Raw genomic sequence first — 17,142 nt, forward strand, 5'->3', positions numbered from 1 at the left:
AAGGCTTTAACTCTGTGTTTACCCTAATTTTGCCGGCAATTGCATAGGCAGAAGCTGATCTCGTGCCATGTAATCACCGCAGAGGAATAATCCTTTCTAAACGACAGGCTCCCACCCAGAGACCCAACCTGTGCGCAGTGACACGTGGCCGTTTGGGGATGCGTTCGAGTGGGTCCCGGTGCTGGGGGCAATTCCTGCAGAGCAGCTGGAGGCAGCAAGGCCTCTCCGTCGTGTCACGCGCGACCCTGCAAACACTGACGGCACTGCCTGATGTGGGACAACCTGGCAAAGATGTGTGTGCGCTGGAGCGGGGGACTTTTGAATGCGAACCGCCTGCCCAGAGAGGAACTGCAGAGCCCTGAAGAAACGTGATGGTTCATTGCGAGTTACATAGATCGAGTAATAATCAAACGTGCAGGCACAAGTAGCACATAAATGGAAAAAGGCGTTTTTGGTTGAGGTGGCGGGTTTATAGCGTATGTCTAACGACACGGAGAACAGCGGCCGGTGAGTTAACGCAGCCGTCCTCGTACTCTACAAACCCCTTACTCTACAAACCCGTTTCAGGCGGGTCCTGCTACTGCGTGTTGCTGAGTGGCAGCGAATATTAACTCGGCGGTGCCAAGCGGGCTGGGTCGCAGCTGGGCGGCTGGCGCTGCTGGGGGGGGTCTGTCCCTTCGGGGGGTCTGTCCCTTCATGGGGGTCGGTCCCTTCGGGGGGTCGGTCCCTTCATGGGGGTCGGTCACTTCAGCGGGTCTGTCCCTTCATGGGGGTCGGTCCCTTCATGGGGGTCGGTCGCTTCGGGAGGTCTGTCCCCGTCCCTTCGGCGGGTCTGTCCCTTCATGGGGGTCGGTCGCTTCGGGGGGTCTGTCCCCGTACCTTCGGGGGGTCTGTCCCTTCATGGGGGTCGGTCCCTTCATGGGGGTCGGTCGCTTCGGGGGGTCTGTCCCCGTCCCTTCGGGGAGTCTGTCCCTTCATGGGGGTCGGTCCCTTCGGCGGGTCTGTCCCTTCATGGGGGTCGGTCCCTTCATGGGGTCGGTCCCTTCGGGGGGTCGGTCCCTTCATGGGGTCGGTCCCTTCGGCGGGTCTGTCCCTTCATGGGGGTCGGTCCCTTCATGGGGTCGGTCCCTTCGGCGGGTCTGTCCCTTCATGGGGGTCGGTCCCTTCATGGGGTCGGTCCCTTCGGGGGGTCTGTCCCTTCATGGGGGTCGGTCCCTTCATGGGGGTCGGTCCCTTCGCCGGGTCTGTCCCTTCGGGGGGTCGGTCCCTTTATGGGGGTCCCCACGTTCCCGCCGTCGGGGCTCCCGTGGCTGCAGCGCTCGCCCCCCCCCCCCCCCCCTCCGCGGGACCCCCGGGACTCCCGGCGGGATTCCCGCGGGATGGGCGTGGGCGTGGCTTGCGGGGGCGGGGCCGGTACCGCCCCGCCCCCGTGGGCGGGGCCGCGGTGATTTTAGGCGGCGGCGGCGGCGGGGCCGTGCCGTGCCGTGCCGTGCCGGGATGTCGTCGGGGGCTTCGCTGCTGGCGCTGGCCGCGCTGCTCTGCCTCGGCCCCCCGCCGCCGGGTCCCCGTGGAGGGGTCGCGGCGGCGGCGGCGGCGGCGGTGTGGACCGCTTGGCTGAACGTGTCGTGGGAGGACGGCGGGGACCGCAACCGGAGCGGCTGGGAGGCGAGCGAAAGCGGCCTGTACGGGCAGGACTCGCCGCTGCAGGCGGCCGCCGGGGTGCTGGTGCTGCCCGACGGCCGCGACTCCTTCAACGCCTGCAGCTCCCGCACCAACTTCAGCGGGATCCCCCCGCCCGGGGTCGGTACCGGAGCCGGTACCGGTAACTCCCCGGGTTGGCTCGCCCTTATCCAGCGCGGCGGCGGCTGCTCCTTCGCCGACAAGATCCGTCTGGCCGCGGAGCGCGGAGCGGCCGCCGCCGTTATCTACAACTACCGCGGCACCGGCAACGAGGTGCTGCCCATGTCCCACCACGGTGAGCCGCTACCGGGACCGGCAAGCCGCTGGGGAGCTGGGGGGGGGGCTCGGAAAAAGAAGGGTCCCTACGGTGGGAGCTGCTCCTTCCCTCCCCTCTGCAGGGTGCGAGGGCACGGCTTGGGTTAAGCCCCCGCTGAACCTGCTTTGGTGCTCGGGAAGAGACTGGAATTGCTTTTTTTGGCTCTCCTGCACAAGAAGAGTTTCTGCCCGGACTAGCCGGTGTTGTTCACGGAGCTGCTGTTGTTGAATTTTCTCTGATTAATGAGTAACGACGTCCGATCGCTGAGGCTGCTGCTGTGGGCGAGCAGGCTGCCGGAGCTTTCTGGCCTGGCTAGGCTGGGCACCGGCGCTGGCGGTGCCTGGGGTGAAGGTGGGAATAGTGTCTCCGGTTTGGCTTTCTAGCATGACCACGTAGGTGCCCAGAGGTTTTAAAACCTGTAAAGCCTGTGGAGTAGATTTGGGCGGTGAAATAGGCTGGGTTTCCACACTCAGACACTGCTTTTCCCCACGTCCTGCACACTAACCAGCTCAGAAACAGGCAGAGCATGAGACTCCTCCAGAGGTAACTTTTCACCAAGCAAAATGCCACTTCCAATGCAAGCGGCTAAAGACCTTGAAAGGTTATTTCCATTTTGCAGAGGCTGATGACAGAGCTTCTCTTCTCTCGCTATAGAAAGCCTCCTACTTGCCAGCAGCGTTTTTGTTTTCTGAACCGCCCGTCTTTCAAACGAAGAATGAGATTTGGCTGTATCTCAGGCTAGTGTTTCCTGAGAAACAGCCCTGGGCTGAAAGCTGTGCAACTGCCTTCGGGGAACAGCGGGAGCAGGTGCCCCGTCTGCGGTGGGACAGACGGACCTGGCTTTGGCGGCTCTGTCCAGCCCTCGGCTGTTGGGTTGATGCACGCACGCCTCACGGCGTGTCGGTATTCTGCTAAGTGCCACTGCTTTGGGAAGCCACGTCTTCCGGAGAGAAACGCAGCAGTGAAAATGAATAGTGAGTCTTAGAGCTTTGACTGGTTTGAAAATAATTGTATCCTTGCACTACCCCTCTTAGAAGGGGTGGAGGGGATTTTTTGTCTGTTAGTGGTAGAGGTAAGTGTTCTGGTGAGACAAGGAAACGGTAGCTGCCTCTGGAGGATCATTTTGTGCAATTTTAATGAGCTGTATGACTGTCTGTATTCCGCTTTAAGAATTTAAAGCGTACAATCTGGATGGGCTCTGGCCTTTCTGAGGCAGAGCTTTCTTATGTAATCAAATCATCTGCTGACAAATGCTATCGAGGTCTGGCTATCGCTGGGTGAGTTTCTCCTGCTGAGCTGACAGGAGCGTTTCTGCCCTGAGCCATGTTCACTGTGTGCCTGCCTAATTCTGCAGCTCTCGGAGGAGCTCCTTTGGCACTGCTGCCCTGGGAAGGTCACTGCTGAACCTCTTCTTGAGGGGAAGGGACGGGTGCTCCTGCCCCCTCCTCCATCCTGGCCGCTGGGAGACCTACGGCATCTTAATCTTGCTCGGAGCCACTTCTTGAAATGAACCATCTGTTCTCCGCAGGGCCTGCTCCAACAGGAGCGTCCTTCTTTCCCATACTGTCCTTAAGCTTTCTGCTGAGGGATTTGTGTCAGAGTGGCTCTAGCTGTCCTGATTATCCTGCATGATGGGTTACAGGCTCGAGGGCACGTTGAAACTTCCCAGCTGACCTGTAGGCAAGCAGGACAGGGACTTCTTGGAGAAGACAGCTTCTGTCAAACTGTTTATTTCATCTGTGTGACTCCTCCTTGCCATGTCCTAGCACAATTCTTGGGCTAAGCTTGTTGCTGCTGTTGCTTTTATTCCTCGTCCTTCTTCTAGTCCCTCACTTTCTCTCCTGTCCCACCCTCCCTTTTCTTCTTCTCTGGACTCGAGTTATCTTTTTGTATTGTTGCGGTCGTCTGCGAGTCCCTGTTCTCACGTCTTCCCACAAAGATGTTCTTCCTTCTGCTCAGGGGACTTTGGTGGCATGCTGGGCTTGGGCCACCCCTGCCCCATGCCCCTGCTGGGAGCCAACGCTCTCCAGTCAAACTTGACAAACGTTGCAGGCTTTCAACACAGCACAGCCAAGAGGAAGCAAGCTACAAGTAATCAGCCTCATTCCTTTTGCCAAGCGCAAGATATTTGTGATGAGGTGTAGTGCTGCAGGCTGAGCTCAAATTTAAGAGCTGGTCATATTGCCCTTTGCTGAACTGTGCTTTGGGATGGGTCTCCTCTTCTGGTCTCTACCGGTGGCACTGGGTGCTCTAACTCTTCTGGAGGCAGGGGTGAAGGTAGCCCTGCTCATTAAAGAATGGGGTTTGTGCAACTACAACTCCCGCCGTTGCTGTAACGGCTCTAACTGTGCTAACGGTGACTTCAAAATCTGGGTTCCCTAATTGGCTTCATTTCTGCTTTAACTGGGCTATCACAGCCATCAAGTGAAACCAAACAAGGCTGAGCACTTCCCCCAAGCTGAAGCAGTGGCAAGTAGCGGGAGGTGGCTTTGCTGGGGCGCGCGGGAGCTCAGCCTCGGGGTTTTCCCATCGCCCGACGTGTCTGGGGTAGCATCTCCTCCTGCCTGCTGCAGCGGTGCCGAGGGCTCTCCTCTCCCAGCGGGGCACGGGAGCTGTCATCTGCCTGGCAGGGAAGGAAGGTCCCCGTGGGTGGGCTTTGATAAGATGTATGGCACAATATGTTTTTCTTTGCAGAACTTTGGTAGCAACAGAACACAAAGTTATTAGCAGAAACTTTTCTAAAAGTACAGTGCGCTTTTTTTTCTCGGGCTGTCAAGCTTGCCTTTTGAAGCAACTTTCTTGTTTAGAGACTTAAACACGTCTGTACTTGACAGAAGTATTTGTCCTGGTCATCCTGCTTCCAGAGACTTCTTTTCTTATAATGATGTTTAGTCTGATGAGTTTTTTATTGCTTATAACAGTGCTCTGTGTGGCAACTTTAAAAAAAAAAAAAAAAAAAAAAAAGGGGGGTGTGGTGTGTGCAAAAAACCCCACCCAAAACCAAAAAAGCCCCAAGCCACCACCAAAACCCAAACCACCCTGGCAATAAAAACAAGAGAAGGCAATAAATAGCCAAATCAGATATGATGAAATCTGGCCTAATCCTCTCTGACACATGGAATGTCAAGGATTTAATGGAGTCCAAAGTAATATTTACTTTTTAGTTTTATAAGCACAAAACCATATCAATTGGCAAACTTGAGTTTTAACTGTGTTCATTTTAAGAAGATGGTACCGCTCAGTGGCAGGCTGAGCAGGGTTTCAAAGTACAGTCCTGTGTGCTTATAATTGCACCTCTCTCTGTAATCTATATTGACCTTCTGAAAAAGACATTTGATTGGAGAAAACCAGCAGCACGTGGGGAAAAAGTGCATGACAAGAGTTGGTTTGTTTTAAAGGTGGACCTTGACTTAAGATAGCACCGAGCTGTTAGGTGGCTTTGGTGTCAGGGTATGGTGGTAACCATGGAGAGTGTTCCGTGGTGTTAAGTATTTCCCTGCAGCTGGTAAAGAAGGATTCTTTGCGGGTCAGAAAGCTGTTGGGATAATTTTCTTTGGTTTCTCTCTTGTTGTGTAACTCTAGCCTTGAGAAGCAAATCACCTGATCTGCGGAGGACTTATGCTGGGGGACCACAGCTAAGTAATTCTGGTGCAAACAGCAACAGCGTGTCTCAGGCTAACAAGATCTGGTTCAAGTGTAAACTTGCATCAGTGGGTGAAAGGGGAAGGAAAGGTTAAGTATGTAGCACTGCCACTTAACTCGTTCTGCAGGAATTTCACTGAGGTGAAGGCATAATCTCCCTCTGCTTAGAGGATGGCAAAAGGGTATAATTGTGCTCTGCTCCAACTTTGTGTCGGGTGGGATCTTTAGAAACAAGCTAAAACCTTGCCATGATACTAAAAGGCTGATGTGACCTGTAAAACTGTTTCTGCTCAAGATTGAGACAGACTAGTAATCCCAAGGCGGGCTGTGCTAATACTTTGTAAACGTTGTGTAAACAGGTAGCGCACCTTTGCAGTGAGTGCAGACTTGCACTGAGCACATCCGAGGTGAGGAATGAGGATGCAAGGTCTAATTAATGACCCATTGCTCTCCCATATTCCTTGGCCTTGGTCGGGTGAGCCTCAGCAGATTATTTAGCCCTTCCTACCAGCAGTTCCTTATTGAGAAGGAACTTGAATGGATCCACTGTGCCCGGATCGTCTTTGCAGTCTGTAGTGCCTGGAGTTCGCAGCTCTTTGTGAATAGCCATTTGATGTGTATGTGCTGCAACTTTGCCTTTATGTGCTCAATTCAGTTGTCCTGGCTGCCTGGTTTAGAGTAAATTAATGTCACGGCTATAGCGGCGTTCCGATAACCGACCGTGGTACAGAGAGTCTGGCTGATGACCCTGGTCGCCCACCTGCAGGGTTCGTGGGGCTGCGGTCGGGAGTTGGAGTTGCCCACAGCTCAGAGGTCTCAGCAAGCACGAGAGGCACTGAGAAGCAGGATAGACTGATCGGTGCTGCCGACAGCTTCTGATCCTTACCCTTGCTCTTTTTGGTCTAATTTAGGTACCCCTGTGCCATGGAAAACCGCAGGGTAGGCACCAACCCTTAGATAGCCTGGAACAGGTCTGCGAAGTGCCCTTGCTCTTTGGGTTTACTGGGCTGCTGAAATGGGAAAGGATGAATTAAAATCCCAAGTGACAGCTGTGGTAGCAGAGGCTTCATTGCGTGGGACATATGGCCCTAAAACAACGACAGTGCTTGTTTGCCTCTGGTCTTGAATGTGCCAGTGAGCAAACAGCGGTCGGGCTCAGCACTGTTCCCCACTGTATCAGATGTGACCTGTCATCTTCCTGCAGACAGATGCCTTCTGGCTTACACTGTGCTGACGTACATTATTTTATCATTAGCTCTCTCAGACTTACTCGTTTCCAGTGAGCGCTTAGCTGCTACCAGTATGTTGAGACCAAGCGATATTAGCTGGGAGCTGAATCTCATTTGAAGAGAGCGAGCAATGTATTTAGTAACACAAATCTGCTGAAAGCTGTCGGGTAAATTCACCAAAGAATTTTCATTAGGGAATGTTGATTGCTGCTTCTCCAGTGGGTTTTAGATGCCGTTTGCTAGATTGGAAGACGATACTTTACTCTTGCAAATGCCACTGACCAGACAGCATGTGAAGAGAGCTGCCCTACGGATCTCATTCATCTCGGTGTCCTTAATAAGCGTACTGTCTTGGCTGCTGTTTTAAAGGATGATTTCATGTTCTAAATGTTCTAAGATTTAGGGCCTGGCAGCATTTACATAAATCTCAAAGGCTCGGGGCGGGAGGGGGGTGGTGGTAGGAGAAAAAAAGGCTGGTAATTGTTGGATTCACTTGGCAAATAGTAATTTTTAACACTATTTAAACTAAATAGAGTGCAGGTTGGTTTCCACCTCCAGTATCCCCTGGGGACCCGTGGAAACTCATGTCATGTAAAACTACATTTTGGTCTTGATGTGCTCTTTTAGACACTCAGTCTGTTTGGTAAAATTTTCCCTGTACTTCCCATTGGGGAGATGTTCCTTATCCACAGTAACTGTTGGGTGACCAGTCTGGAGGCCAACCTCACCGGAGCCTCCCTAGACAAATATGGGCAGTAGTTCCCAAGCAGCGTAGTCCCATTAATAAATGTAGTGTTGGTGAAGAGCGTATGGTGGTACATTTCAAGGCGAAGACTGCTGTGGGCATCACTTCAAAACACATGCTTCTTTTGCGCAACACAACCACCACCTAGTAGGGGGTTTCTTTTCTTCCCTCTTTTCTGTCCTCACCATGCTAAGGATCTTCTAAGGCTCTCTTATCTTTAATTTTCTCTGTAATGCTCCCCCCCCCCTTTTTTTTTTTAAATTTTCTTTTTAAAGCTCTGGATATTGCTTCCTGTTCCTGAATACTGCCAAATTTTGCAACTTTTTCAAGTGTCTTGCTGTTCAATGTTTACCTCTGTACTTTGAAAGACTTGTATGTTGAGGAGGAAGAGATCAGACATAGCACCAGCTGCCAAGTAAAGCAAGTTGAAAGTGGATTTCCTTAAGCTTAGGTGATAGTGTGAGCAAGAAGACAGCTCAGTCAAAAGGCTGGGGTCATAAGGGGCTGTTGCTTTAAATAACTGCAAAGTAGCCTGGAAGCGAGCAACTCTTTTATCTTGGTGCCAGGCAATGTTTGGGGTGGAGAGCATGCAGAGCAGGAGAAAGGGGAGGGCCAAGCCTACCTGCATGTCAGCTTGCCCAGGCTTAAATTGCTCCGGGAACTATGAGTTCAGTCGCCCTTCCCTCTTGCAAAGGGGAGAGCTTATCGCAGGGCAGTAAAGGCCCGAGGATGACGTTTCCTCTGCCAGCGTCTGCGATGGAGGACGAACGCCAGGACTGGTGCTGCTGGGTCAGATCTGCGCTCCCGATAAGACTTGGCCTTGCGCATGTGGATGACAGCGGTCGTTAACTTTTTTTTGTCAACGTTGTACCATTGATGAGGGCAGAGCGAGCGTGCAGGCGTCTGGTTTCACAGTACTGCTCTGAGGTCGGGTATAGCCCTCGCGTCTGTAGCGTGGCGTGGTGCCGAGACACAGTGGCTTTTGTGTGCAGCGCTGGCCTTTCATCCCAGGTGAATTACATCACATCCAAATTACTGTCTCAGTCTGTGTATGCTGTTAGTTTATTTTTCCCTTCTGCTGTAACAGATAACAGTAAACTTGTACCAGCCTATTCAATAACCACCAGAAATCCCCTTTTTCTATTTTCATACAGCGAGATAAGCAATATTCAAAATGTTATGTCTTTTTTTTTTTTTAAACCTGAAAGATGGTATATCAAATACTATTCTTGCATGCCTGAAAAGCCAAGTGTGCTAATCTGGTAGGGAATTGTTGAAAAGTCAACTGACAGTGTCTTTCATGTTAAAGTACAAGAGATGGCTTGGTCTCCCAATGCCTTTTTGTTGACGTTGGGGGTTGGAGGGATGCCAGGGGAATATTACTAGCTCCGTTGACTAAGGCTGGAGGCACAGCTAGTGCTGATCTTCTGTGCTGCAAGCACCGTATCCTGTAGATAAAACCAAAGATCCAGCCACCATCTGACGAAGGCTAGGGTTTGTATTTCATCTCCGTAAAGAGTCTACAGATAGTGATTCTGCTGTGGTTAAGGAGAACCTGTCCTTTCCTTGAGAATTCAAATTCTGAAGTCTGCTTTTTGCTCCTCTTTTTGTATGTGGAAACAATCAAAATCAAAAGTAATTTCTTCCATTCTGCTTATTCTGAGCATGTGGTTTACGTGGTGGTCAGCTGGGGCTTTCTATAGCTGCAGAAAGGGGGTGTGATGGGTTATTGCTGTGGTACTTTGAACAGTTCTTTTGCGACTGCATTCTCTGAAGACTTCTCTGCAAGATCATGCAAGCTCTTTACAAATAAAATCCTTTATCCTGTAGTAGTTTTCTGGCAGAACTTACCCAACAGTAGCAGAATGCTTGCAGCCTTTAATCTGTTAAAAACTGTGTCCTTCATTTCTCAGTCCCCTTAAAGCATTCAGAGAAACAGTTCATTGGTTGTCTGCTGAATTGCTGTTTAATTCCTCTGTAAAAAAAAAAAAAAATCTTAGTTTATCTGGACTCACTCTGCCACTGTGATATTAAACAACTTCCAATCAGCTAGCTATGGCTAGCCTGTCAGAAAACCCTTTCTACACAGGGAAAGATAATGTTTAACTTTCAGGTAGAATTACTGCACTGTTTCCCTTCCTTCCCCTTCCAGTGACTTTTGTGAAACTGTTTCTCCTCCATATTAGAAACCCAGTGGAGTCCCGAGGAAAATCTCACGTTGATTGGATATTAGGTTAAAATCTTGTCGAAATGGATTGCTGATACCCCCAAGACGAAGGACTGTTCGCTGGTGTACCCGAGCGAAGGGTTAGGCAAGCCGGGCAGAGGAAGGCGTGGGTGTGCCACGGCAGCGGCGCTGGTTGCACAAGGCGCTCTCTGGACAAAGTGAAATACGACTGGCAAAACTCCGGGCACTTAATTTCACTCTGCTTAAAGATGATGCAGAGCTTTGGACTTTCACAAAGGGGGAGAAATTACTGAATCTGAAATGTTGGAACTTGAGTGTGGCATGCTAGCTTTTGCCTTGTTCTGAAATAACTTGCCTACTTACCATGTTTTATGCCTTCTTTCTTAAAAATGCCTACAAAACTGTTGCCTTCCTCAAATGTTTTCACCAAACTATGTTGTAGCTAGGTCTGCTCCCAAAGGGGAGAGGGTCCCACCATGCTGTTTTACAGCCTGTTCTTGGTAAACAGTGATAGAGACATTAGAGGGGTTTGGCTTCTGCTATCAGAGAAAATAAAGATCTGTAGATTATTCTTTTTTTTCCCCCCAGGTTACACTGAGGCCTTTCAACTGAAATGAAAGGGTCTTTCATGACTTAACTGAAGCTGAATTAGGTTGGTTTAAAGAAGTTTAAACAATGCAAACCAGTTCCAATGCCTGATTGAGCTGAGAAACCAATTTTAAGTGAGGCTAGAGGAGCTGACTTGGAGCTGGAGTTCTGGAGTTGGCTTCCACGACATGCAAAGCTGTCAAACAGCTGGAAGTTAATTATTCACTGCAAAAAGCTTTGCCAGGGCCTCACAAGAGTTGGAAAAACACACACGGCATTTGTCAGTGTCACCTCAGTATTGCACAGAGAAAATGTTAAATATTTCTCTTAGATTGAATTAATGTTCTCTGTGGTGTTAGGTGGGGTATCGAAGTCAGTGGTAGAGGAGGGGAGAGTGTGCAGAGATGGAAAGTTTCATAAGTGAATTTTTTGCTTAAGTTTTGAAGGCACATTATGTTTTCTGTTAGGTACTAGTCTATTAGACCTTAAAACGGGCTGCACCAGAAAATAATGTACAGCTGTAAAGCTGGCATTGTGGTTAGTGATCTGAGCCAGTTCGGTTTTCTTGGTTATGAAACTCAAGTGGTGAATAAGAAATGTGGTATTACAATAAAGATTCCTTACATACAAATGCTGAAAAAGGTTTCCTTAAAACTAAACTTGTTTTCTGGCAGGTAATTAGCTGGGGAACTTAAATATGGCCTTTAGAACTTGAGGGGGGATTGCTAACACAACAGAGATTTAAATTCCTGGAGGTGCTCTCTTTCCTTCCCTTTCCAGGCTGTGCTTCAGTTTTATTGAATGCACAATGCAAATGCTACATTAAGATTAACAGAGCGGCAAAGTTTTCTTTTTTCCTAACATCTGGAAGAAAAGGCAAAGATCTGAAAGTGCAACAGCAAAGTGTGACTTCAAACTGCTTGGAGCTTTGAGGAGGACCAGCATGCGCAAAAAGGCCAGTTTCCTTCTCTTGAGCTGGCTGCCGCGTGTGGAGTGGTTTCAACTTGTAGGAGTCCGCCCCGGAGCGTCCAGGAGCCAGGATTTTACCCTGGAAGGTGCACTGCTATTGCAACACCCTGCCCTCCCCAGGGGAAGATTTGCTTACCAAAGCTGTTTTGGAAGGGATGGTTGCTGTGAAAGCAAAAGCAGCAATGGGTGAAGCTTAAGCAGTGCCCTGTACTTGTTCTGACGTTCTCATGCAGCGAGCAGCTCGACTGCAAGGCTGGAGATGCAGGATACCAAATTTCAGTTACGGTTAAGGTAACTTTCAACTTTCATCCCAGGTGAGGAAATCTGCCTGTTACACATATAGCTAGCAGCTGTGCTCTTGGAGGGCTGATGGGACCTTCCCATGCTCCCCAGTAGAGCAGACTCCAAGTCAAGACCATGAGCAGGCTCAGCGTCACCACTGCAGAGCCTCTTCTGGGCAGAAATTCCCTATAAGTCTGCATGCTGTGGCTGTAGTCCCTGGGCTTTTAAGTCTTACTCTGCTGTATTTATTCCACCTGGAGTGCTAGTGTAGCTCCCTTCTTTTCCCTTTCTGTATTATAGAACGGCTTTAACAGTAGTGAGTTTTGGGGGCTGGGCAGAAAGCCTTCAGTCATGTAGCCTCTAATTACTGTAAAACCTGGTGCATTCCTTAATCTCTGATTCTCTTTGACACTTTGTGAACTCCAGACCACCTGGAAGCTATACTACAACTACCTGAAAGGGTGGACAACTTCAACAGGTCCCAACAGAGAAATGAGAAAGGAATGATCATTACTGGATATTAATAATCAATATCTATGGAAAACCAGTTCCCTTTTCATTGAAAAAAAAAAAAAAAAAAAAAAAAGAAATTTCACTGTAACACTCAGAGAAACCTGCTTGTAGTATTTCTAGAAGTTGTACTTGTGCTTGTAATATGCCTGGGAAGAAGGTAGTTCCTTTAGCTGCTAGGGCTTCTCATTCCTTCACTTGCATGGGGGAGGAAGGAAAAAAAATTAGACCAAGTCTGAAAATTCCACCTCCTGTGGGAACTGGCTTGCAGTTTTGTTCACCCTGAATATACTGTGACAGCTCTTCTGAGCGGCTTCTGTGGGGAGAGGGTTTATGATGATAGCTGTGCAAGATATGGGGACCGTGGAGGCATCAAACGCTGTGCTCTAGCATGGATCTGCAAGGCAAGTGGTGCCTTGAGGTATGCCATGGAGTCCCACCGTACTTAGCAATGGCACATAGGTGCCTACTCGTTTGGGACTTAGTCATATGCAATGGCTCAAAGACATAAAGTTCTGGTTATCCTGTACATTGTGTATACTTCATCTGAATCAGGTAAGCAATGCTCTGCCATACCTTGTTTTGAAGCAGGGGATTTGTTTGGCCCCAAGATCTAATCCTTGCCTTGAGGTGCTTTAATGCATGAACAGATTGTGATTTTTAGCTAAAAATGACCGCTAATAAGGCATCGATTAGGTCACATTGCAGTCTGCTAAATATTCTGGGGTGACTGTTCTCCAGGACCTACAATTTGCTTGGTTCAGAATAGATTTATCTGTAGCACGCACAAGAGTAGCACTGGATTACAATAATCTCCTTAATGAATGTGAAAAAACAGGTGTTTACTGTGCAAAAGTTAATGCTCCCAGTTCTGTGCACCTCTTGCACGTTGCGTTTCTCTACTGAATTGCCAAATCTGTAACTTCATGTTTACGGGGAGCAGAAATGTAATGGCAGAAGAAGTGAAGTCTTTGCAGGGCAGAGTTTAATATAGGTATTTATATTGGTATAAATAGATGCAACTCCACTCTGCATGTAAGTAAACCTGATATACAGGAAGGTAAAACTTTGATCCCAGTCATGCACTGTCCTTGTGTGCCAAATGCACTTGTGTCCCAGCTCTTCCCTTGCCCCCAAAAAACCATTTAAGTTTTTGTGCTTCGTCTGTGCCAACCTATATCTGCAAAACAGCATCTTTGGATTTTGACCAGCATGCTGCCTTATGATATGGGAGGTACCTTCTGCAAAACTCCAGATCTACAGAGGCAGATTGTATTTGTCTAAAGACTTGAATAACTTTCCCTCTCCAATTTCACAGGAGATGGGAGAGAGGCTGGGAAATGTTTAACTAAACAGGTCTTGCTTCTGTTTAGCAATGAGCCCATTATTAGCTAAAGAGGCAGCAGCTTAATCTCACCTTCTAATGTCCCTTAAAAACTGTTACAGAAAGCGTTACCTGAATTACAAAACCTGACGCCTAGGTGAGGAACTTGGGTTTCTGTGAGGCTTTTGCCACGTACAACTAATTGACTTTCCTCTTGCTTTGCTGGTGGCTGGGGTGGGGAAAGCTGCATGTTCAGGGCAGCTGCTATGCTTGAGACACCTCTGCAGGTGCCCCCTCAAATAGCTCATTTCATTAAGATGCCCAAGCGCTCTCAGGAGCCTGCGTCTAGGTTGGTGGTTTCCAGGCGCAGTAACATGTTTCAGTACCTGTCACGATGGGACCCATCTAGCAGTTCAAGAAGCACTGGCTGAGGGTGATCCTAGCTGGTTTTATTCTAGAACCACAGCAGTAGTCCTAAACTTGGATTCTGGGCTTCTATCTTGGCTTCAGGCTAACAGGGCATCCTTGAATCTCCTCTTGGCAGGCAAAGGAAGCCTTGTTTTCTGCAGGTAAGGGCGATGCCCCCACGGCAGGCCCTGTGTGATGGTACCATAGCCTTGTTTAGTCCCTGTCCAAAAACTGCTTCTGAAATGACTAAACTCCTGTGCTGCTGATGGCCAGAAATGAGGTGCAGTTTCTGGATTCCTGTCCCATGTTGTTGGCACAAGGCGTTTGGATAACTTAATGTGATGTCAGGTTAGCTCACCTTTAACTGCCTTTAGAAATTAGTTGTTGGTTCTAAGAGATTGCATTGCAAAATATTGAAGAGGGATGCCGATTCGTGTCGGTGGAGGTTTGCTCTGAGCAGGGGGAGTAGTGCAGGTGCTGATGGAAATGACCACTCTGGGTTCTGCCCTTGTTGCTCCAGCATCAAAACTACCAGCTGACCACTTGCATGTGTTTATCTAAAGCAGGGCTGAAATTGCGAGAGAAGTCTCTGGGAGAAAAAGTGTCAGGAAAAGACTTAAAACTGTCATCTAATAACTTCCTGGTGAACTGATTAGCCTGAAACCTAAATGGAAGGTATTTTTTTTCTTTAAGGGTAAAACTTGTTGACAACTGATGGCTTAGTAGCTGAAGTGGTTTCGCAGGCTGATGGTGATAGTTCATTAACAGGAATCCCTACGCTACATCTTGTATTGCACATAACCACAAGCTATATTTGACTAGTGAGACGTGCAGAAGCGAAGGGGAATAAGGCAGAACAAGCTCTTTTTGCTTTTTTTTGGCAGGCTTTTTATTTTCTTGTTGTCAGTCTGTTCTTCTGTGCTTATGAAAGTGAGTCAAAGCTTCTGGCTTGACTTAATGCTTAATTCCTTACTTGCTTCTAACACCCGACTCCAGCTCATTTTATAACTGCTGTATAAGCCTTAGTTCATCATAAAGAATGGTTGTTGCAGTCTGGCTGATTTTTTTTAAAATTTTTTTTTCCTCTTCTCTGTGTGATGTACTTCTCATTACAAGGAGCTTTCTGAATAAAAGATGAGTTTAGTCACACTGAGAGTTGCAAGACATCATGCTTAGCCATCTTGGATCAGAGGCATTACGTGAACAAGCTGGAAAACTAATAAGCACTTTCTCAAATGAGAGCCTTTGTGGTTTAACACCAATCCTATGGTTTTTGATAGCTGAAAGTTGGATAAGGTTTCTCTTAATGAAGGAAAAAGAATTGGTCTCTCCATTAAAAAGTGTTTGGCTGGAAGGTTAGCTAAAAATAGCACTTCTGTAACAGCCTTTATTCCTTCACCATGCAGTATCTATTATGAATGTTGTGCAGCTGATGGTTCAATGCAGTGAGACTCCTGACTGGCTACTCTGTGAATCCACTTTTCCTCTAGTTTAGAGAGAGGCCAGTGAGAATTTTTCTTGTCTCCCTTCCTGCCTTTTTTTTTTCTCTTAAGAGCCTCTCTGTTATATTGGGACTGCCTGACGTTCCTGCAGATAGTATCAAGTGTCCTCAAGCACTTGCTTGTCACAGAAATGAAAGCAGCTTTGTTCTGCTCTGTACGTGGTGAGCAGAATTGCTTGAAATTTCTTCCTACCATAAAACCGTTGATGCCTCTGATGGCTTGTCATGATGTTCAACTGAGTAAATGAAATCTGTTGTTAAAATCTGGATGGAGTTTGCCATCTGCCACCAACTGTTTAAAAGCTGAGCACACCTCCATGCTTGCTTCCCTCTGAATTTGCATTAGAACCCACAACAACATTTATAGTTCACAACCAAACTTCACTCATTCACTTAAACATTTCTCAGTTGCTTGGCAAAGCAAAGGCTGATCTGTGGCTTTGATTGCTCAGTGTCTGGGGAAGTGCTCAACAGTACTGTCAAATTTAGAAGAGGTGTTAAGAAGTAGCAGCGGAGCAGGGAGGGAGTCGGATCCATTACAGGAAGGGTCCCTAAGCCACCAGCTGTGTACCTGGCATCCCTGAGCTCCTGGAGATACCGCAATCCCTAGTGACCTCACACTGTATAGGATTTATTTTTAACTTCGTGTAGTTTAAAGGCATGTTAAAATGTAAATTGCTAAAGTGTTCAGTCTAAAATAATGACAATGCCTGTCCTATATGAGAGTGAGGAGTGCTATGGAGAGGAATGAATTCTAAATATGGTTCAGTTCTGCAGCTCATAGGTAATCGGACATACCTTTCAGCTGAACAAGCACATGGAGATGACACTTATTCCATCAGCTCATGTTGACTTTCCAAATGCTAGTTAGAAACTTTCCAGTCTGTTCTTTAGCACTTGAACATCTAAGACGATGACTTTTATACAACGCCTGGGAACTGAGCATGGATTCCCCTTCTCCTTTGCAGGTGCTGAAAGCATCGTTGCAATTATGATTGGCAACCTGAAAGGCATGGAGATCTTACACCGGATTGAGAGTGGCATGAAAGTGACTATGGTTATTGAAGTGGGGAAAAAGCATGGTCCTTGGATGAATCAATACTCCATCTTCTTCATCTCGGTGTCGTTTTTCATTGTCACAGCAGCAACTATGGGCTACTTTATTTTTTATTCTGCTCGGAGACTCAGGATCGCAAGAGCCCAGTCCAGGAATCAGGTGAGTTTGTGTGTGCCATTGCTTTTTTTTTTATACCCTTGAGCCTCCATGCTGTGGATCTTGAGGGCAAAGTACTTGTTGAGCACCAGAATTACCGAATTCGTTCGTTCCACAGGAAGGAGAGAGTGTGATCTTTAAAATGCTAAGAGATGTATCTTTAAGCAGCTTAAAACTTTCCAAAGAAACAGCAAAAAGTAAACAGTCTGGAGAAAGCAACTGATCATGTTTAGCTAACTTTGTCTCCTATAAATTTTACTCCCTGAACTGCAGTGCAGCCGTAACGCGGATGTATTGGAGGCGGTGAGAGAGCTAAACTGCTTTTAGCTGACCCTCGCACTTCCCATGTAGCACTGCCTATGTGCTAGCTGTAATGTGAGACACGACTGCAAATGTGTCTGCAAAACGGTGCAAGACTTTGGCCGCCTTTCTGTAGACCATAAGTTGGGAAGCTGCTGCTCGTTGAAAGCTGCTTTCTGACTGAAAGCTTTCTGAGAATCGCAGTGACAGCCTCAATTAGGAGTTGAAAAAAAGCACTGTTAAATTG

General features: G+C 48.1%; 1 protein-coding gene across 1 annotated transcript in view; it reads left to right on the forward strand.

Annotated features, from left to right (window-relative positions):
* Positions 1-1,497: 1,497 nt before the first annotated feature.
* Positions 1,498-17,142, forward strand: part of RNF128 (ring finger protein 128) — a 28,856-nt gene continuing 13,211 nt past the window's right edge. The window contains exons 1-2 of the mRNA XM_049827884.1: positions 1,498-1,975; positions 16,351-16,598. Of these exons, the coding sequence (XP_049683841.1) occupies positions 1,498-1,975; positions 16,351-16,598 (726 nt within the window). The remainder of the gene's footprint in view (positions 1,976-16,350; positions 16,599-17,142) is intronic.

The sequence above is a fragment of the Accipiter gentilis genome, chromosome 24, assembly GCF_929443795.1.
Source record: "Accipiter gentilis chromosome 24, bAccGen1.1, whole genome shotgun sequence".
Lineage (NCBI taxonomy): Eukaryota > Metazoa > Chordata > Aves > Accipitriformes > Accipitridae > Astur > Astur gentilis.